Consider the following 22594-nt stretch of genomic DNA (forward strand, 5'->3'; position numbering starts at 1 on the left):
CCTTGTAGCAGGAACAGGGAAAAATTCACACAGTAGTTTAGGCTTCTGCAGAGTGCTGCACGGTTGGCAGAGCACCTCCTCCTTCTCAGCTCCTTTGACACTCACGGCTGACCTGAGAGGGAGGTAGCACTGGATGGATGGGGGGATGGCTTTGATCTTTATGCACCAGGCATGTTCACACCTTTTAACAACCCAAGACGGGTGCGATTCTCCTGTTTCATCTTTGCAAATAAGGAAACAGTGGTTTGGAGACAGTCCTTTGTTGTGAGTGGAAAGACAAGTCTTATTCCACCTCCCAGCAGTATTCAATCCTGTTGAAATAGTATTTTTCAATTGGCTTTACAGAGACATATAATCTGTTGGTTTTTCTTTTGCTCAATGGCTACTTTCGAGTTTCCTTTGCTGGATTTTTTTTTCATCTCAAAATGTTGGGGTAACCCAAGTTATAGTCCTCAGATTTTTGTACTTTATCTACACTCTCCTCCCAGATACATTCATTCAGGTCCTTGGTTTTAATTATCACCTGGACAATGGTGGTCTGTATTTCACTGCTCCAGCCTGAACTCCGGGCTGGAATAGCCAACCAGTCAGTCAACACTGCCACTAGTGTTTCAAGGAAATTGAGACTTAATTTGCTCTAAACCCACCCCTGCCAAATTTGCTCCTCCTGCAGGCTTCCCGAGATCAGTAAACAGTACCACTATCCTTCAACTCAATCCTTTTCACCACCATCCTTTCCCTTAGCAAGACCATGATGAAGTAAAATTTGTATTTTATGGCAAGACAAGGAAACAATTACATTTTAAATTCTGTTTGGGCCTCCTCCTTCTCTCCCTGACGTGTAGTGTGCACCTGCACTACATATTCACCACAGCTCATCAAAGGCAGGAGTGCCTGCTCAACTGTGAAGATCAACTTTTTTTTTTTCTTTCTTTTCATGCTAGAGATGGAGCTTCTTATAAGAACACTGTGCTTTCTCAGCTCTTTAGGGGGTCACGTGACTTGCTTTGCACATGCTTACCTGGGTTGTGTATCCTTGGTGAACTCTATGTAAAACATCAGTATGTCATTTTGATGTACAATCCTCTGTCTTGAAAATGTACGTACTATGCCTTCAACTTCTAAAAGGTGTTAAGGGCTCTCAGAGCTTTCTGAGAATCTGCTTCTACTTTATAAACCTCTGGCTTGAATAAAATTCCTTTTTCTTCTTGATAGTTAATTGAATTTTCAGAGATTACCTGTTGGCTCTATCTTCAAATTAGGTCCCCCAAATCTACAACCTACTATTTCCACCACCTCTCACCATCCCTGTAACAGCTTCTTACCTGAACTCTGCCTGCTTCCATTCTCACTCCTCTATGGCCTATTCACATATGGCCACCTGAATATTCCTTGCAGAACTTAAGTGGGGCCTCCCAACTCTTCTGGAAAGAATTCCATGATTTACAAGACTCTATATTTTCTATCATTCCTTACTCACGACACCTTCAGTCACATTAGCATCCAACTCCTCACTTGCAATCACCTTCAACTTTACAATCTCTTTGCCTCCACCTTTATAATCTCTTTATCCTTGCGACTCCTCTCTGGTCTATTCACGTTCAGCAGTCAGAGGCATCTTGCTGAAACTTATGACATGTCCCATCATCCCTCTGGTATCTTTCAACCACTTCCCATTTTTCTTAGAATAAAAACCAACAGGACCTAGCCCCCGGCTACCTCTCGGACTTCACCTAGCACACCTGTCTACAGAGCGGTCATTTTGCGCTTCTTAAAAGGGTCCTCCCTCAGGGCCTCTGCCTTGTGGCTCCTTTAGCCGGCAGGGCGCTTTCTAATCAGTAGGGCTGTTTTCTCTCCTCACTGCCCAGCCTTTTCCCTTTTTGCCCCGGTTTCTCTCTTCCCACGCTGTTTTCCTTCAAGGAATTTCTCAGCATCCCAAGGCCGAACCATCACCCACAGCCGCCCCCGCCCCGCCGGAGCCTCATGTCGCATTTCCGCTCCGCGCGCACAGCCGCGGGGGGAGCGCGGCATCACGGGATTTGTAGTCCGCCCCCACCGCCGCGCCACCCAACACTACAACTCCCACGGGGCAGTGGGACGTCGCTCCCCTACACCGACCGTTTAGGCCGGCCACCTTGCGGCTGGTAGGGGCTGCAGCCGCCGCCGCCGCCGCGGGGGCGGGGCGCAGAGATGGCGGACGTGGTCGTGGGCAAGGATAAGTGCGGGGAGCAGCGGTTGGTGTCGCTGCCCCTGTCCCGCATCCGGGTCATCATGAAGAGCTCCCCCGAAGTGTCCAGCATCAACCAGGAGGCGCTGGTGCTCACCGCCAAAGCCACGGTGAGGCGGGCCGCGCGGGGAGAAGTTGAGGAGCGGGGGACCGCGGTGGGGGCCGCACGAAATCGTCGCGCCCCGCCCCGCCCACCGGACCCTGCGAGGTGCCGTGTCCACTTCGGGCCCCTGCGCCGCCGCCCCTTTTCTTTTGAGGGTCGCCTCACTCCCCTCTCGCATCGCGCGCGCCCTTCGCCCCGCCCCCCGGTGCCGCTCCCACTCTCCTTCGCGCGCCCAGCCGCCCGCTCTTTCCGCTCCCGCCCTCCTTCGCGCGCCGGGCCGCCCGCTCTTTCCGCTCCCGCCCTCCTCCGCGCCCTCGTCGCCACGCCCGTCCTGTTCCCGCCGTCCCTCGCGCGGGGGAGGTCTGGGCTGCGGCGCATAGGTGACTTTTGGTGTCCCCTCCTCGAGCGTCACTGTACCAGGGGCCCCACAGCCCCTCCTTTCGCCGCTTCCGGTCTTTTTCGTGGCTTTGTGCCCCAGCTCCTTAAACGGTTCAGGGAGAAGGCCCGCGGCTTCCTCAGATGGTGCGGCCGGGCTTGGCCGCTTGCCCATGCTGTCCCGAGTCTCCTAGGCCAGTTGTTGTACAGTCCACGAGTCGTGTCCGACTCTTGGCGACCGCGTGAGCTGCGGGACCCCAGCCTTCACTAGCCCCCGTAGTTTCGTTGAGTCGGTGATGCCATCCAGCCATCTCGTCCTCTGTCGTCCCCTTCTTCTGCCTTCAGTCTTTCCCAGTATCAGGGTCTTTTGTAATAGAGTCGGCTCTTCGTCTCAGATGACCGAAGTATTGGAGTTTCATCTTTAGCATCAGTCCTTCCAGTGAATATTCAGGGTCGATTTCCTTTAGGATCGACTGGTTAGACCTTCTTGCTGTACAAGGGACTCTCAAGAGTCTTCTCCAACACCACAGTTGGAAAGCATCAATTGTTTGATGCTTAGCTTTCTTTATGGTCCAACTCATATCCCTATATGACTAGTGGAAAAACCATAGCTTTGACTGTAGGGACCCTGGGCCAGAATTGAAGTTTTAGCCCCCTCTTAGGCCCAAATAATTGTCTCTTGCTTTGGTCTAGCTAGGCCAGAACCTTCCTGTTCTTAACGCTTGGCCAGGTTTCTGCTTCAGTCTTTTAACTTTCCTTGGAATCCGTTTTCCAGCCCTGTTAGTTGGGTAGACAGTGTCCCTAGGGTATGTTGGTCAAAGCTGTAGCTAAAGGAAGTAGGAAATTGAGTGGTTTTGGGATATTTGTACCATTTTATTCTATAGATATTAAGGAGTTAAGAGTTTTGCAGTTACTTCTTTAATCCCTTACTAACTCAATTATATGGATTTAAAATAAAACAGAGAGGCTCATTTCGGATGGTTGCCTTAGGGAAGGTATCTGGGTGAAACAGGAAATTGATCATTTATTACCTTCAGGTTGTTGACTTAGGGTTGTAGGGGGACCACCCTACACAATGTACATTGAATACACAATGTGTGTTCTTGAGCAAAGAGAATTTTTGGATGGTCTCTTGCCCCTCTTTAACTGTAGAGGTTGGGCATTAAACAGTTATAATTTATTGTTATATATTTTTTGTAAGTTAGAAATCTAAAATAAACTTTTAGGAAATCCCTGCTTTCCTGCCAACTTTAATTCAGCCTTACTCTCTTCCTGACCTCATATTTCTCCTTTCTCCTTTTATTTCTCCTATAATTTGATGAACCAAGATAATCTGCAATCATCTAAACTTAATGTAATTAAAAAGTGAGGTCTGGTAGGTTTTCAAAGCACTCCTTTCATTTTACTTTTTTATTTTGTTTTAGGAACTCTTTGTTCAATATCTCGCCACGTATTCCTATAGACATGGCAGCGGAAAAGAAAAGAAAGCACTCACCTATAGTGACTTATCAAATACTGCGGAGGAGTCGGAAACTTTTCAGTTCCTTGCAGGTAGTTCGCTTTTGAAACATTCTGGTCAAAAAATAGTAATTACAGCTTTTCCTGTGCTCTTTTTCTGCTTTCACTGAAATAGACATCTTGGTGCTTCCTCCAGGTGCCAGTTTACCTGGCACGGGACTAGAGGTTCAGTTTTGCCTGAGTGTTTGCAATGTGGTTTACCTAGAGCACGAATTAACTTGGCATCCTGCAGAGGGTGTCTGGGCAAGCCAGGCAGGCCCATCCCTCAGACTCCTCCTTACTTGGATGGGGAAACAAACTCATCGTTGTTGTTGCAGAACAAGCTGTGTGCACCACAGCTAAAAAGAGCTTAAGGTGGTCCTTGGGGCCAGCGCTGTGTCCGGTGGGTTGGACAGGGTTGCTTCCAGTGGTTACCAGCATGGAGAAAAGCATAGTTTGCAATCGATCAAACAGAAACAGGTACTTAGCATTAGTCAGGAGGCAGTGCTAGTTTCCTGCTATTTCACCCCAGAAGTGTAGTCTGAAATTTGTCTCCTCTTGGAACCTGTTTTAGAGGTCATAGCAGGGACTAGCACGTTTTGAAATTTGCATTGCTGACATTAGTTTTATGTTTTTAAGATATATTACCAAAGAAGATTTTAGCTAGTAAATATCTGAAAATGCTTAAAGAGAAGAGAGGAGAGGAGGAGAACAACAAGGATGAGAGCGAGGACGACGAAGCGGAATCCTGACCCCGAAGACCAGCAGCGAGGACCCCCGCATCAGCACCTTGGCTGTGAAGCGGCGTTCGTCTGTCCACCCTTCAGACTGCACAGACATTGTGTTCTTCCCTGGCTGGGACCGGGCATAATGCACCTCTGCCATAAATAGCCAACAGGAAAGGAACCCAGGCAGCAGCCTCTCTCCCCCAAGCTCACGCTGCAGCTGGAGTGGGAGGGGACTGCGAACAGACTATGAACCGGAAGGCACAGCCCGACTGCAGCGCTGAGCTTGAGGCAACAGGACTCTGCTTAACTTTCTAGTTTGAAGATAGATTTTCAAGAATTTGTAAAATACCAGTTGTGTAGATCCACATATGTATATTTTGAAATTAGTTCTGGTAAACAGCTAGATCCTGTTTTAGCTAAGTATGTAGTCTGTAGGTAGGATTTTTGTCTTTCAAGACAATCTGGCTTTGTATTCGTCCAACTACTGCATTTTTTTAAACTGTAAAATAAATTTTTCTTTTTTATTAAAAGCTGTATTTTTTTATATTTTATTTTTAATTGGAGAATAATTACTTTACAGTATTGTGATGGTTTCTGCCATACATCAAGATGAATCAGGTATACATATGTTCCCTCCCTCTTAAACCTCCCTCCCACTTCCCTCCCTATCCCACCCCTCTAGGTTATCCCAGAACACCAGCTTTGGGTTTCCTCTTTCATAACAGCAAATTACCACTGGCTATCTGTTTTACATATGGTAATGTGTATGTTTCAATGCTACTGTCTCAAATCATCCCACCTCCCTCCCCCACATGTCCAAAAGCCTGTTGTGTATGTCTGCATCTGCGTTGCTGCCCTGTAGATAAGTTCATCAGTACCATCTTTCTAGATTCCCTATATATGTGTTAATTAATGTACAATGTTTCTCTTTCTCTTTCTGACTTACTTCACTCTTATAATAGGCTCTAGAAAATGCATTCCTTTTTATAGCTGAGTAATACTCCACTGTGTATATGTACCACAGCTCCTTTATCCATTCATCTGTCGATGGACATTTAGGTTGCTTCTGTGTCCTATCGTAAGTAGTGCTGCAGAGCGTTGGGGTGTATGTGTCATGGTTCCCTCAGCATATATGCCCAGTAGTGGGATTGCTGGGTCATATGGTAGTTTTATTCCTAGTTTTTTAAGGAATCTCTTAACAAATAAACACATGAGTAACAGAAGGTCTTTGGGAGAGGCAGCTGTAAATACAAGGAATTTTATTTTATTTTTTTTGCTGACATACTATGAGGCAAAACAAAATTGACACCATACAAAATAACTTTATAAAATATCATTCACATCATATTTTATCAGATTTACAGCATTCTGTGCATGTTAAAGGTTATGTAAGGAGGTGAAAAAAACACTATGCCAAACTTTTTAGTATTAGTTTATATACACACAATAAGAAACAAAAACAAATAACTGTTAGGTTTTCCATGGATTTATTGCAAAAATAGTGCAAACTACGTAATCTAGTAAGCTGTAAAACAAACTCGAAAGGACCCAGCTAAGCTTAAACACCACAATAGATGCTCAGTGTCTCAGCCTTTAGCTTTCTTCACCAGTTTAATCTTTGTCAATTAAGACCACTCCCCGTCTGTTCAGTTTAGGGTGAGTGCTGGGAACAGAGAAGTGTCAAGACCGGCTCTTCAGAGCCCAGATGGACGCGGCTGCCTAGCGCCAGCAATACCTTTAGGATCATGCTACTTTACTCAATGGCAAGTTTATGAGGTCTGTGTTGAAAACATTAAGATGCCATGATGTTTAAGTCTGACCTTAGAAGTAAGTCATCCAACCTCTTGGTGATATGGAGAAAAGAATTAAGAAAGCAGCATGAACAGAAAGGATTGGAAACATTATTGTCTGCTTATAAACATGGTATCCTTTTTCTCAGGTGTATTTGGGTAAAGTATAATCTCCTGGTGGGCAACCTTTGAACCAGATATTGCAGTAAGTTTAAAAAAAAAACAAAAAAGGATACTGTAACCCTACAAGAGTAACTTTAAGATCTCTTCAACAGCCTGTTGGGGTCCAAAAAGCATCTATCTAAACAAAAAAAAATAAGAGCAGAACAAAATGCTACATATACAAGCTAAAGAAACAAAATGCAGCATATTCAGGTTTTATCTTGAGGTACCTATATAAATTTAATCACCTGCCCCAAAGTACTCTTGTTAGGTAAAAACAAAATGCTTACTGGTGAGCCAATTGCAGGGCATGTATTATTATTGAGAAAGTGCAACAACGCTGATCTTTACATGCAGCATACTAAAGGATGATTTACTCTTTACAAAATATAGCTTACGTATTGACCTGATGGAAGTTTAAAAATTAAAAAACATTTAACTAGAATCATCCCATTTTTTTTTGAGATCCTGCAGCAAAAAGCCTCCCAAATCAACCTTCAGAGTTTTGCCACTAAGGAATGTTGGTTCTCTTGTAAAATTCAGAAATCTCTTTAAAATAGTAAAACTATATACTACAGGAAAGATCCCTAATTTTTATTTCTTATTGGTATAAAATCAAATTCTTAAGACTCCAAAATATTGTGTTACCTCCAAAGAATTAAAAAAGATTGCCATAGTAGGAAAAGTCTAGACTTGTAAACTGCCAAATATAAAAGCATGGAAAGTCATCGATCTCCTATCTTATTTTCTCACCTGCCAGAAAGCTTTTCTAACTCACAGAAATCCTGGGGTGCTGCGCAGCACCCCTGCTCCCCTCCCCCACCGCCCAGGGCTCTCCCTTCCTCTGTCGATGGCTATCAGCACCCCCACCAGGAGGTCGGGAGAGACTAAATCGACAACAGTCCATCCGTTACTTAAGAAAAGAACTAGTAAAATATGCCTGGGGCGGGGGTGGGGGGGGCACGCGTGATGAAAGAAGCAAGGACAAGAGTGTGTGTGAGCTGTTTTGGCCGCCCCTTCATTGGCACAGAAAATGAAGTGATAGCTACAAATATATGCATAGAAGAGTTTGAAATTTGCTTGTAAAATGTCATATTTGCTCTTGGGCCTAATTTTTTCTTTTCACAAGAGGGCAGTTGGGATTCCAGTATGTGTTAGTAGTTAGCTGGGGTGATCTCTCAGATTCCATGGCCAATTGGGCTTTTTCTCCCACGTACAATATAAAATATTTAATTTCATACTGATTTTTTCAATGTATTAGGATTAAACACGAAAGGCACAAAATAAATAAAAATATTATTAAATAAACGGAAATTATGTTTTCAAGCTTTGTGTGGAGTTATATATGTCACTGTTTTGTTACTTTTTCCAATTTAGTTTGACAGGCTTAGTAAATAGCACCCAACTGTTTAACTGAGGTAGATCCACATTGTAAAGAAAGCTGGGTCCCCTCCATTTTATGTCTAAATTTAAGATGCTTTTACAAAAACAAAAACCCATTTAATCGTAAGCAGAAGCAATGACAGGTGGCACTACCTGAAGAAAGCTTAGAACATGAGCAGGTCTGCAAAGATTAATACCCAAATCATACTCTCCATCAGCCATAAAAACATCTCAAACTGGAGGGAAAGAAAAAAAATCAAACATTTAAAAATAACCCTGACAAAGTCTCAAGACTTTCAGAACAGGTCTTTGACCGACTGCCACAGAAATGCACAATGGTCCGTTTTCACCAAGCAACGGCAGCAGCCAGACCAGACAGCGAGCGAGAGCGCTGTATCAGTGAGAGTTCCCTTTGTAACTCCAGAGAAGAGACTTGTTGAATTAAGATATAGCATCTTGATCTGAACAGTTTAAACTCATTCTGCCTAATATTTTTGCATACTCTGAAACTTACAAATTTAATATCCGATTAAGGCTTAATTTAAAGTGGCATTACCACCTAGCATCATGCAAGCATGGAACATCCTCAGAACACACAGAATGGTATTAAACTAAAAGACAAGGACAGGAAGCCTCAGAAGCGTATTTAGTAGGTACTATAATTTCATATTTAATTTTACAAATCATGTAGCAAATGAAAAGTCATACAGAGGCCAATGCATATAAACACTAGTTTATACAGGAACTGACCATTTACACAACAGCAACGCACGGTCTCTATACTGCAAGCACAAGACACTGCCACGTAGACCCACCACACAGGCAGACGCGTCCGCAGACAGTGCGCACAGTACCACCTGAAATGAGGCCCTTTAGCTGCTCAGCTTCTTAGAAAACAGTAAACTTTACATGGTCATATACATTTTGATTCAAAATGTCTTTCTAAAATTTTTTTTTTTTTGCGGGGGGGGGTGGGAAATTAAGGGGAAAGATCTACCTACGGAACTTTTGAATTCATTTTTGGTTTTTTCAATTATTTTATAAAAATAAAATAAAACTAGAAAAGTTGATAAAACTCAGGGTTAAAAACCCCTCAATACATATTAGGTAAGCAATCTAAAGTGTACCAGAGGTAAGAAAAAATCTGGATTTAGACACTACATTCTTATGTTTAATGGGTAATTAGCCACTTTGCTGCACAGAAACTCACAATTATTCCCTTAAAACTCTTTAAAAAGTAAAAACTCACTTGCCTCTATAATTACAAACGTGAGTTGATACCTTGAACAACTACATTTAAAATCCACGATCAAACTCAGGAGGCGACGTTCAGTTCAGTGCTAAACCGCAGACTTCCCAGGATTCTAGTCACATGTGCATCCGGCTTTGAAGAGGAACCCAAGGTCATTGCCGTCCAGCCCCCTGCCAGCTGGCGCCTCTGCCTTCCAGGAGGGAGGGTGAGGGGAGAGGAGAGGACCAAGGGTGGCCACCAAGAAGGCTTTTTAAGTTTAAATAACATTGGGTCATTTCCCCCACTTAAAACCATCCACTGACAGAGAAGGGTGGCTTTTAACTGGACCATCAGCCAAGAAATCTGCTCAACTCAATACCTGGCTTGGAAAACTCAGAGTTAAAACCTACATCTTCCAGGTGGCGGAGCCTGAGTCCTGCGTGCAGGGCTCCAGCTGACACCACTCCCCGCGTGTTACAAACCACCACAAAGAACACTCCCGCGCCTGAGACGCACCTGACCTCCGAGTCTCCACACGCATCTCACAAAGACACAGTGCCGGCTCCAATTCCTTCCTGAAAACATTCTCGTTCTGTTACACTCAACATTCTCGATGAGTGACAGAGAACAAAACCCCCAGGGTGGCCGGTGGTCACAGTCAGCGCCTGACTGAGAGAGAGAGGTCCTGCGGACAGATGTGCTCAGGGCCTGGGAGGAGGCCCCAGCCAGAACCCAGCGGTTCCCGCAGGGGGCCGTCCGTGGGAGCCAAGGAGCAGAGGCAGCTTCAAGGGCAGAGGGCCAGCTTCCTCCCAACAACGACGCAGCCCTGATGCGATTCCGAAAGGACGCTGAGGATTGGACGTGAAAGGCACAGAGGCCGAGATGGGGTCTCCAGAGCGTGCTCCACTTGGCACCACCAGAGGCCAGGGCGGCCTGGGCACCACCTGCCTCCTGGGCCAGAGGGACTGCCCTCGCCCACACCTGGGGTTGTTGCCAGCATCTCCAGAGCCCAGAGGAGCCCAGTGCTCCCCACATGAGCGCCCAGTTTTGTCAAGTCGATCCTGGGATTGACTTCCAGGTCTGAGGACCTTGAAGATTCCAGAAGTACTGAATGAGGTTGACCTGAACACGAGGTTCCCAGAGACACATGGGGTTGGGGTAGTCAGTATTTGGTGTTTTAGCTTTAACTCTGAACTACTCATATCCAAGCAAGTTGTAACTAGCCTCCTCTGACTGTCTGAGGTGAGGACTGTGCCCTCAGTCACACCATCAGGGCCACCTAAGGTCTAACACACTGCATTTCTCACATCAACCAGTAAGACAGAAACATGTTAACAAAAGCACCAATAATCTTCTTCAGTTCCCTCATCTTTAGTGACCTTTCATGAGCGCAAAGGTGGCGAAGAGGGAGGAGGCCCACGTTGGGGCCCCAGGGGGCCACCAGAAAACCCTGCCTGCAATTCCGGCTGCAAACCGAGTCACTGAAGAAGAGCCCAGCAGCTCTGGGCTGAAGCAGGTTGGTGGATGTGGCGGGCACCCCCCACGTCCACACCCCTTGGGGTGGTCTATGTCTATAGGACAATGCGACTGCAGAACTGCACATTCTTAAGACTGCAAAGGGCACTTGGCGCTCTGGGCATTATAGCACAGCATGTGGCGTTAAAGGCAAGGGCTTCCTCCTAATGGTGCCCCTGGAATCTCTCTGGGCCAAAGTCAAGGTTGAGGTGTGTCCAGAGGAGCTCGGAGCCGCCACCTCCCACCCAGACGCCTGTCCCTCCAGACTTCAAAGCAAATGCTCACCTTCTGAAGATGAGAACACGAGGAACCTAAAGAAAAGATGCGAAGGAGCAGAGGGTGAGCCTGATAGTCCCACAGCAGCGTGTGGGCACAAGCACATTTCTGACGGCAAAGTGGTAAATCACATAGGCTGCCGAGCTCTCCCAGGCCAGCCGCCCCGCAGGGGGCGTCCAGTCCGGGGAGCTGGCAGCGGGAACGGCCGCCCGTTCAGGATGCTGCCGCCCTGGCCCCTGTGCTCCTCTCAGACAAAGGGCCTTGGATTTGAACAGAATATTTTGCTTTTGAACCTTGGCTCGTTTTAAAGTATGGAGTGACAGCACTCAAGGGTTCCCAAGTCAGAGGTCAATGACACCTGCACTGCATTTTGAAACCATGCAGCTACTGTAGAAGAACTATTTGCACGAGAGTTGGTGTTTAAGCACCTTTGTGATTTTACAGAGTGTACAAAAAGGGAGGAGAGAGAAGGAGCCACTTTCAACCCATTCATAAGTAAAGCAGGAAAGAAAAAGTGCTTCCTTATATCAAACAGGACAGGCAAATGCCAGGACAGCAGGTCCCTTCCGGGTCCCGCTGCCCGAGGCCCCGCTCCCGAGGGCGGCGCAGAAGGGCCCTCGCGCGTCCTTCCTGCCGGCCACTGAGGGTCCCAGCACGTCGGAGCCGGGCAGCCCTGAGGAGCCCCTGGTCCACCCGGACAGCCGGGTCGGGGGAGGGGACTGCCCGTGGGTCACAGTATGGCACGCAATGTTCAAGCCAGAACTGAACAGAGAGATGTTCACGATTCTGTTTATTCAGGCAACATTTTGGCTATTTTCAGTGTGGACAGCTACGCTTAAAAGCAAACATGAATCTATTGAGAATTCAGAGGTAGCCTTTATCTGCGTTTATTTATTTTTAAACTAAAAGGTACTTACGAGAAACCACCTTCTGTAGTGATATGGCTAAGCCAATACATTCACTTTAGACAACAAAATGGCAAAACATCCAAAAAAAAAGCGTTAAGTGAAGGCGCCGAGATGGCGTCAACATGACGGGAACACACACTCAGGTGACTGGCTGGCGTGGGTGTAAAAGCTCCTTTGTGTGTCTGCGACTAGGGAGCCTGCCCACAAGTGGAATCACACCCTGGGCTGGAGCCCCCACTTCTCGTCTGGCCAACGCGCGAGGACCAGAGGAACGGACAGCACTGGGGCTCAGGTCTGCCTGGCATCTGTGGATTAAGCCACAAATGACAGTTCTGACACAACAGCAACCTCACGGCTTTCAAATGACGGCTGACCAAAGAGAAGCAAGAGGGACCCTGACTCGCTAGTAACATTGGCCGTTCAGACACTTCCTCTCTGAGCTGTCAAATGCTGGACGGAGGTAGAAGCACATGCTTTAGGGAGTCATGGCAAATAACAAGGAATTAAACAGACCAGAAGTATTCAAGGGATTTAGAACTAATCCTCTTAGAATTAAATCTTCAGACTGCAAGGAGGGAGCACATTCTCCTTCCGATAGACCACAAACTTCCTTTCAGAAAAAGACGGCAAAGAGGCTAATTTGTCCTTCATGAATGGTCAACACACGCGCGCGCGCGCACAGAGACAGACAGACACACGCACACACACAGACACGGCTGCAGGGGGGAGGGCAGCAGGCAGCCCACACAGCTCTAACACGTAATACTGAAAACCATGGCAGAGTCACCAAAACAAAGCAACATGTTGTTTCACACCATTTCTGCTATCCTAAATCTATTTACAATCATTTCAAACAAGTACAGCAGATGCAAAGTTGGACATAATAAAAAGGAAGCTGTCAAAAAATCAGTGCAATTATTTTGAGTTGAAAATTTTCCTTACAAAAAGTCAGCATGTGTGTGTAACACGGACAGCCCTATTACACAGTCACACGTGCACTGTGTCTACACTGAGAAACGTCACTGCAGCCGCGACTGCTGGCACGGCAGCTAGAGAGAATATTCTTGGTTGCTTTGGGGGAGGGCTTTAAATATAAATAAGGTATCTGCATTCTGAAAGTGAGGTGTATGAACACTGAGGAAGTTTCTATTTATTTGTACATTCCTTTTCTCATGAGCGTGAGAGATGAGTTAGAGAGAGGTCACAGGGAAATTCTATGGCTTGTCTGGGCCACTGGGATTGTCCACTGTCTGGATTATGTCAGCTTCTAAAGCTCCTCCTAATGGAACTGCCTTAGGTGTAGGAAAATGCCCATGAAAAAATCCTTTGAACTGTCGAACAGATCAAAGTCCCACTCAAGGATTCCGTCAGATCCCGAGGGACGGCTGCATGAAATGAGCCGAGCGCTTGCCTGGCACCGAGCGGCCGAGAGAAGCCGCCCCGGCCTCCAGAGCCTCCTCAAGGCAGTCTGGTCTCCCCGCTGCAGGACGCGTGGCTGGCCTACCCTTAATGTATTGTATCAAATATATAATCTGCCTGAAAAACTGCCTTGTAAAAATAAAATTTAAATCACCCTGCAGATCAATGCAAAATTACACCGCTGCATATATAAGAAAAACAATTCATCCAGAAAAATTACATTTGTGGCTTTCAAAAATAAATCATCCAGCAAACTCGAAGGTAAACATCAGGTAATTTATAAAAGTTGGGGGAAATAATTTCTATCATATTCACCAGGTACCACATGCACGGTAATATCCATTGTCAGGCAAATCAAACCAGAGCAGAAAGGGAAAAAAAAAATAAATAGCAACATTTGCATTTAACAACAATAAGAGTAACATACAATATACATCAATACCCACCCCCCACAACCCTGCTGCAGTAATTGAACTTGAACTGTGTCTTTTAAGGAGCGCACGCTGGGGTAAACCTCAGTCACAGCACTTCACACAGCACACAGAGGTCACTCCACCTCCAACCAGCCCTCCTGGGGAAGCCCGCAGAGCGGCCAGGGATCTCTTGTGGTTCCAGGGCGCAAACACCCGAGCACGGAGTGTGAGAATGCTGCCAAAAAGCAACACCATCTTGAAAAGAGGCAGACCCGAAAACGTAGCATCAAGTGTGTCTGCAAAGACTTTTTCTGAAGCAGAAAACCAAAACCCAAACACTCCCTTTCTAAAGGTACAGGTACGCATTTTATAAAATGTGTCTGAACCGGGGACATCTGAGCTTATCAAAGTAAGTACACCAACAGCAGGATGGCATCTCAGCAGGGCCAGGGGGCTCTCCTCACAGCGACCGACACCGCTCCCTGGGTTTCTTTCATCACTCAGCAATCAGGGCGAGAGCCCGTCCAACAGACTAGGAAGTGGTGAAGACAGGGGCCTACGTTAACTTTTCTCTGGGTGAATGTTACCAAATACGTTAGGAAGAGTACCAGGATAAGAATCTAATTGAGACACCTCTTCTAAAGAGATGAGATAAATCCCAGTTTTCCTTTGAAATGAATCCAGATCTCTACATCACAATTTTCACATTCAGTTTGCTTAAAGCAAGGCACACCTTCCTTAACAGTGGAGTGAGGCAAAGCCAGTGAGCAGACACCTCTGCAACCTGCACGGACCTCAGGAAACCCTTCAAACACGGGCGGAGTCCGGAGGTGCCCGGAGCCCCTCTCGGGCCAGCCTCAAGGTCACTCTTGGGGGGGTGGGTGGGCACGACCTGCTCAGACAGGCAGGGGCCCTTCTCGGCTTCCATGCGAGCAGGGCTTGGACTCACTCTACTGTACTCTGAGGTTTCATGCTGTCTCAAAACTTATCCTAACAGTGGGGGGATTAGTAGGAATTTGGGAAAACAGTTCTTTACCTGAGAAATTGTAACTACAGCCATTTCAATTCTGAACCATCAGCCACGCACAAAGGTATGTAGCTACCTCAGCTGGAGACGTCTGGTTTATGAATGCTCTTAAGTAGTAAAAGTTTTATAAAACAAGCCTAGGGCTGTAAAAAGTACCCATCTCAAAGTACTTTGGCCCTCTAGAAAGAAAACTTTTCTTCAAAATGATTTTTTTTTTTTAAGAATTTAGGTCTCATTTTCTGCCAGCCTGTAGTCTTCCCTAGCACTTAAGCTCAGAAGACGTCTTCCTGCATTGCCCGAAGGAGTGCCTGGGGGAGCACCCTCTCCAGAAGGTTCTAGATCAGAGGTTCTCAGACTCCAGGCAGCCCAAGCCCCCAGCTGATGGTGACAAACTCAATGCCCAGCCTCCGCCCTGGAGACTCTGACTCGGCAGCGAGCGTGGGAGACTGAATTTTTTTTACCACTACCGCACCAACCCCCCGAGATCCTGTTGCAAGTGGTAAAAACATACCTTGGAGACACAGTTCTACGTGATACTGAACATGGCTGAAAACTAACCTCATTGAAGACTTTAAAAGTGTTTTAGTGAGAAGATTCCCTCCTTTGCTTGAATGCTCCCAGTAATTTAAGCCAAGAGTGGACTGTACTGGTGTCCCTCAGAATAGGAGAAAGTGCCACTTGATAATAAAATGACAGGGAATTGCAACATTTCTTTGAGCAGAGGCTTCTGTCATTTAAAAAGAAAAAAAAAAAAGGTACAGCAAGAAGAGACTAATGCCATTAATAACACACCCACATTGCGCGTGCACACATACACCACTCTGAGTATATACTGACACAAGTAATAGTCATCCCTTTGTCGCTGGCCCCCAAATCCAGGCCAAGCGTCCCCCACAGCGTATCCCCACCCCTCCTGGCCCCTCAGAGCCCCCACACAAGACGGAGGCAGGCACTCACCCCAGCAGGAGACACCCCAGCGCCAGAGGTCAGTGTTAGGCCTGGATGGGCAGGGCCATCGGCAGGGCCCGAGAGAAACTACAGACGTGAATCAGCACTAGGGAAGGCTCGCCTCCTCCCTGGACTCTGCACTGAACGTGGATTTGATTTCTGTACCAACAGCCTGCGAGGACAGAAAGCCCCCCTAGCACAAGGAGCTCGTCGAGCTGTCCACAGTACTACTCTTAGTGCAACGGTTTCTTGATTGGCGAACCCACGTCTGGGGCCAGGATGCAAATCCTAGCAGAAGGGCCTGCCTCTCCCGCCACTCTCCATCAGCCACCCGCCAAGGGCAGCGCTCCTTCGCAGACCACTGGCCTCACATCCGGCAGACGGCCACCACCGACAGCCTTCTCTAGTTTCAGTGCATAGATCCTATGACGCTTGGCTAACAAAACACACGCAGATAGATGTGCACACTGCTACAAGGACTCGCTCCCGGGAGTGGAAGGACACATACATTCCATTTGTGCTTAATCGGCTGCGTGACACACAAGGGTGAGGGGTGGGGAAGGGACGTGACTGCCAGGAGCACACCCGGGCCCCCGGAGGGCCAGGCTGTGCACTCAACACGTGGGGGCGGGCCACGGGCACACGGAGTCAATCGCATACCCCTGCACTTCAGCACTGAGAACCACAAGGGGTGGTCCAGGCTTCAGAACACTCTTGATATGCTGAACAGATCACAAGAAGCACCCCGTAGTCAATAAAATGAAAAACAGCATCTATCTACCACATTAATACTGCAAACCAGATATATATATTTTTTCTCTTACATTAAAGACATAACAGTGAAAAAGGATTGTACTGTATTTATCACCACAGACCCGTATTCTTTAGAAACTTTGGAAAATAAATGTCACAGTCCTATAGGACAAATCTTATGATTAGACTGTCGGCATATTGTCTTTTTTCTTTTTTTAAATAATTATTTATTAAAATGGCACTTGTCTGCCAATCTCTCTGGACCTGTAAATGTTATAAACACACACGGCCCATCTTCTGCCACCATGTCCTCCTTCGAGCTGCGTGGAAGGCGGCCAGTGGCAGAACGAGAGACGCCGGGCGTCTCGCCTGGCCCCTGCCCTCGGGTCCTGGACAGCTGGTGGGAGCCAGGTCAGGAGTGCGTCGGCGTCACTCTGAAACAAACTTTAGTGACAACGTCAGAATGTTCAAGGCTTTAAAACCACAGCGTGTTTTGTGTTGCTTTCACTCTCATAGAACGTTCACAGCTAGTTTGAGCCCATCAATTTCATAGAGAATCATATGTTAAAAACAAGTAAATTGAATGACCAAATAAATTAAAAATGTTTTAAAGCCCTGAGTTCATAAACTGGTTTTAGGAGATTTTTAGGAAACACGGGACTCTATTTCAATAAGCAGCTTATAAGATTTTGGCAAACCATATTTCCTACGACAATGGGGGTCTCATACAGGTCTGCAGTTCAAAATCCAAGTTTGAAGTCTGGGACGGAAGGCATTCTGGAAAACGGAGAACCTACTAAAATGGATGACGTGTCATGTTCGATGCTGGCTGTCACGGAAGGGCTGGGCATTGGTTGGTCTGAGTGTAGCTGGTCTCATGTGAATCCCACTCGGTACACAATCGTAAACACTGGAACATGTCAAGCAAAGTACATGGTGCGCAGCGTGTCCTGGTGGACCTGCACGGCCTTTGCCAACGCCTGATGGTCGCGTCCATTACTCTGCCCGGAGGTGTGGCTTCCTTCAGCACTGCGGGGATGGGGGACAGAGAGCGCGCGCAGCCTTTAGTGCATCACGAGGCAGCACACTGGCAGCCAAGTGAGGACCACACACCAGCCCTCTAGCAAGGCGGCCACACAGCTAGCGAGCGGCGGCAAAGATGCTGGCTTTTGGGTGTCTGCGTCACAATCGGCTCCAGCCACTGGGGACCCCACCAAGTCCCTCTCTGGAAAAGCAGCTGCCAAAGCCTGTTGCAGAAATGACCCCAGCCAGGAGAGGCATGCCACTCACCTGTCATGTTCTTTGTCCACCAGGTGGTACCTGGCCCGGAAGGCCACCAGGTGAGCATAGTACGCTGGGGCCGGGATGGACACGGAACGCGTGCAGCGCACGTAGGTGTGACACAGCTGGTAGGTGAGGATCTGCAGCTCGTCGGAGGAGAAGCGATTGTCATCCCACAGCACGTGGTAGTGGGAGGGCCTGCTTGTTCCCTGAAAGCAGGTCGGAGGGTGAGAGAGGCAGACCCCCACGAGAGGGTCCAGACCCCCCTGCGCCAGCTGTGCTGGGAAGCCTCACGGAGAGCGCCCAGTGACGAGACGACCTTCGTCTTACTTACAATGTACCATCAAGTGACCGCCTGCTGGTCAAATACAGACCACACACACATTCACTTGTGCACAGGTAATCATAGGGAAGACAACAGTACGGAAGTAACTGTTTTGAGGACAATATTTGTATACGTTAGGTTCTCTATGACATTTTATTTATAAAGACAAGAAGAAATCTCTAATAAGTTACACGTTAACGCCTTTTAAATCCACTGAAGGAAGTGGGCTGGTCACTTGCCCCCCTCACTTCCCCCCAAAGTGGGGGTGCCCGAGGGCCGCTGTCCTGCCTGGCAGGGCACCCGTGCTGGGTCAGCCGGGGGAAGGGCTTTCTCCGGCTGCCGTTGTGACCCAAGCCAGCTGGCCAGCCCTTCCTGATGCCCCCACTTGGGCACTGCTGCTTCCACTGCCTGTCTGTCCTCAGGCTCCCAGAACTGATGGGCGGCAGGCCCGCTTGTCCTCTGAGGAGCCACAGCCTGCGCCCACTTTGGGGATTTAACCCTGGGTGGTCACGGGGCCCACGGACAGCAGGGCATTAGCGTCAGAGGGTCTGCTGAGGACACAGCGGGGCCAGGCCCCAGAGGCTCATCCTGTCACAGCACTTGTCTGAAAAGTGAGATGCCCTCAGTAGAGCGGGCCTGTGTAGGAAAGTAAGCGGAAAGGCTGGTCTGGCAACCGAATCCGAGGCCTTGGAGGGCCGGAGCACCACCCGAAGGCAGGAAGCCAGGAAAGAGACAGTGATGGACTCTGGGTGGCGGGTATGGGAGAGGCGCCTACCGGACACGGAAGCCGCCACAGGAAACACAATGGGAGCCTCCGCATTCTCTAAGCCACGCTCCTCTTCCTCCTTTTCAACAACGCTTTAAAGATGTATGACCCACTCAGCCCTTGGCAGTGCCTACAGGCTGCAGGCTGGATGCGCCCATGGCCAGCCAGTCAGCCACGCCCTGTTCCAGGGCCTCGGTGGTGTGTGGTTCCCGCGGAACGTCCAAAGTACGGAGTCCACAGTGATCCTCCAGTTTAGATCAGATCCCTCGGGAGGGGGTTTCAGCCCGTCCTGCAGGAGGGGGCTCCTACAGCCTCGCATAGGGGCGGCGTAGCGCTGACAGCGGGCATAGCTTCATGGGCACCGCTCCCCCAGGATGCCTGGCAGCCTGCGGCTCTCTTTACCAGGAGGCACAAGGCATGCCCGTGTGAACCTGCCCACTCACCCACGCGGTGGCCAAGCGAGGCCGACCCCGCCCCTCAGGGATGCCCCTGGTCCCTGCCAGGCCTTTGCCCTTGCTGCTGGAGATGAGTATCCCCTGCACCCCCGACAGCAGTGAATGGTGCTGAGCCCATACTGTCCAGGGGTCACCCGCCGGCCTCCCCTCAGGACTGCCCGGAGCCCCAGGCTCACTGCTGACCACCACCACCCGAGTGCCTGGCACGCTGTCTGCACTCTGCAAGCGCTTGCTAAATGCATGCATGATGTCTCAGAGTCACCGAGACTGTCCACCCTCTGTCCTCACCTGGATGCCAGCATGACTACACAGGTAGAAGTCAAACTCGGTCGGGTGGGTGATTTTCGTGTCCACGGTGGTGCCTGCTGGAATGTTTCCGCTCTTCCCAACCTTGAGCAACACAAGAGCCCATTAGACAGGCCAGGAATGGCAAAGTGACGCAAGCAAGCAAGACTCGGCCACACCGTCGTCTATTCTTGAGACCTTAAGTTGGCCTACGCATTTGCTCAGGGCTATAGCATTAAAATTAAATGCGTACTAACAACTGAAATTAAATTAGTTCCTGTTCTGTTTGGGCTGGAGTTATTTTTTGCTGTCTCATAAAGGCCCCTGAGGACCTTCACTGAAGCATCTGTGTGGACCACTTGAAGGGTCTTTTTTTTTTTTTTTTTTTACAGTTGAGGCTAAGATGAAAACTGTCACCAACACACAAACCTAAGACCAGACAACGGACATCTGCCCGCCATCCCTCCCACCCCTCCCCCCCAGCCCAATGCCCAAGGCAGAAGAGCTGGAAAACCCAGATGGATGCCCAGGGCTTCTCCAGTCCATTGGGGCGGGCGAGCCGCTCCACCAGAGACCAGCCCAGGAGCTGGTGTGAGTGGGACTACAAATCCTACCAAACCACTTAACCTCAACTTGAGCATTGAAAATCCACCCAACACCCCAGCTCCTGGAACAGCAAAGTCCCAATTAATCACAAAGTCACTCAATTTTTTTTTGTTAAGCTGTACAAATTCAAATACACATACAAAAGAGAAAATCTCCCATATAACCGCTATGTACCTTCTGCAAGTGCTTGCTGAATGTGTGCATGATGCTTCAGAGACACGTGAAAAAGAAACGAAATATCTGAGAAGAGTGCCTACCTTTGCACCCCCTTCCATGTTGCAGTCTCAAATCTAGACTTCATTACTCCCACACAAACTCTCATTTTTTGTTACATATTTAAGCCTCTATTAGCATTATACTGTGTTACTTTGTACATTTAAAAACTGTATACATGTATCCTATGTATTTTGCTACTTGCTGTGTTTGTTCCACATTGCAATTTTGATAAACAGTCATTTGGTAGATAATGTTTATTACTTTTTTTAAAAAATTACTTTTCATTGCTATGTAAATGCCAATATATAAACACACCACAAACTCTTCTCCTGTTAGCAGGCAGATTTTTTTTACTATTATAAACAACACTGCCAGAATATTCTTATACATGTCCCCCTGAATACAGGCATGTGGGTTTCTCCAGGATAGATGTCTAGAACTGCCAAACTGTGCTCCAAGTTGGCTATCCATCTCCACTCCTGTCCAAAGGGCAGGAGAATCCTCGGCCTCACAACGCACTGACCTTGTGCTGAGTGCTGTGTGTCAGCTCAGCCACCCTCCCAGCACTCTCACAGGGCAGTCCAGGGCAGAGGGGCTGACAGCTTGTGGTCAAGCAGCCGGAAGCTGCAGGGATGGACTGCAGCCAGGGTTTCTGGCTCCAGACCCTGTGTTACTCACCACAGTACCCACATCCTGGACAACGTTTTGTGATTTTATCAGGCTAACCTCATAATGTGAGTCCCCCAGACTTTTTCTGTCCTCTGAAATTCTTTATACAAGATTATTCTCTGAAGGTTTATTAAAACTTGCCTATAAAAACCTCTGGACCAACTTCATCAAATAAGCAAAGTAGTTTCTCTCTTTTTCCTAGTCTGCACCACACGTTAAGATGGTCTACTCTTGACGCCTTGGTACAGCTTGCCCGTAAAACTCTCTGGGCCTGATGCCTTTGGGACGACGACAGGGACTGTCCTCCTCAGCTGATTCTGATAACTGAAGTAGTTCTACAACTGAGTATTTGCATCTGTTTCTTCTGTTTTCCAACGTGCTATCATGAAGCGGCTATCCAGTATGATTCAAATAACACCCCCTTCTGCAGCCAGCCATTATTGCCTTCTGCTCCCAACATCATCACGAGTATTCTCTCTGTTGTTCAGTCCTGATAGGTTTATATAATCCTCAGAGAAGCATGCCTCACTTGTGTTAATCTGTGCTATGGGCGATTCATTTTCTAGTTCATGATTTTCTATTTCAAGAGAGAAAGTGGGGTGCAGGAAAAAGCTGACTTTGATTCCCCGACTCCTGGCAAGAGAGGTCTGCAGGCTGAGGTGTAGAGGTGCTGCACACACCAGCTCCTCAGCTGTCCCTTGACCCCTGGGGCTGACATCCTTCCTGCAGCTTCAGACTTACTAGTAGCTCTCTTTCTAGTTTTACAACAAAGCAGCTGTCTCTATATGCTCATCCATAAATGCTGCGGTAGCTGCACTGCACAGGGTTTGATACGAAATTCTCCTTTTTGTTCATTTCTGATCATTTCACAATTGATTATTCTCTTTACCTTTTTAGTGCAGGTGCTCCTTACAATCAAATTGAAATTTTTAAGTTTTCTTATGCCTTTTTCTACTACGGATTTAAAACTGTGTAATGGAAAATGTGGTTTGTAGGAGGGTGAAGACTGGCAATCTTGCGAGACCTCCTCTGTGACCTGGGACGGGGCCAACTCATGTTTTAGCCCCAGGCGTGAGCCTGGCCGTCCCAGGCAGGGTCCGGCCTGCCCAGCTTACTTCCTCCACTCTTCCCATGTTCAGTCTTGACTGATTTGTACCTGTTTCCCTTTCTGACAGAGGTCTGTTAAAACAGACCTCTCTGGTGGTATGTTTGTCAATTTCTCCCTGAAATTCTGCC

General features: G+C 47.8%; 2 protein-coding genes across 3 annotated transcripts in view; one reads left to right on the forward strand and one right to left on the reverse strand.

Moving 5' to 3' along the window:
• The first annotated feature begins 2069 nt into the window (after positions 1-2069).
• On the forward strand, positions 2070-5488 carry CHRAC1 (chromatin accessibility complex subunit 1). The gene is made up of 3 exons (XM_065903369.1): positions 2070-2337; positions 4130-4256; positions 4842-5488. Exons 1-3 carry the CDS (start codon positions 2191-2193, stop codon positions 4952-4954), a joined length of 387 nt encoding a protein of 128 aa, XP_065759441.1. The 5' UTR covers positions 2070-2190; the 3' UTR covers positions 4955-5488.
• A 686-nt stretch (positions 5489-6174) lies between these two features.
• The window catches only part of AGO2 (argonaute RISC catalytic component 2), a 91419-nt gene continuing 74999 nt past the window's right edge, over positions 6175-22594 (reverse strand). For both annotated transcript variants that reach the window (XM_065903367.1, XM_065903366.1), the window contains exons 17-19: positions 19871-19972; positions 18046-18245; positions 6175-17784 (exon numbers count right to left, since the gene is read on the reverse strand). In XM_065903367.1, the coding sequence (XP_065759439.1) occupies positions 17676-17784; positions 18046-18245; positions 19871-19972 (411 nt within the window). In that variant the 3' untranslated portion in view covers positions 6175-17675. The remainder of the gene's footprint in view (positions 17785-18045; positions 18246-19870; positions 19973-22594) is intronic.

Source organism: Muntiacus reevesi, chromosome 12 (genome assembly GCF_963930625.1).
Source record: "Muntiacus reevesi chromosome 12, mMunRee1.1, whole genome shotgun sequence".
NCBI classification, from domain to species: domain Eukaryota; kingdom Metazoa; phylum Chordata; class Mammalia; order Artiodactyla; family Cervidae; genus Muntiacus; species Muntiacus reevesi.

Coding starts and splice junctions, on each gene's coding strand:
- CHRAC1 (XM_065903369.1), top strand. CDS start 2,191: ATGGCGGACGTGGTCGTGGGCAAGGATAAGTGCGGGGAGCAGCGGTTG. Junction 2,338..4,129: donor TGCTCACCGCCAAAGCCACG/GTGAGGCGGGCC, acceptor ATTTTGTTTTAG/GAACTCTTTGTTCAATATCT. Junction 4,257..4,841: donor AACTTTTCAGTTCCTTGCAG/GTAGTTCGCTTT, acceptor TATGTTTTTAAG/ATATATTACCAAAGAAGATT.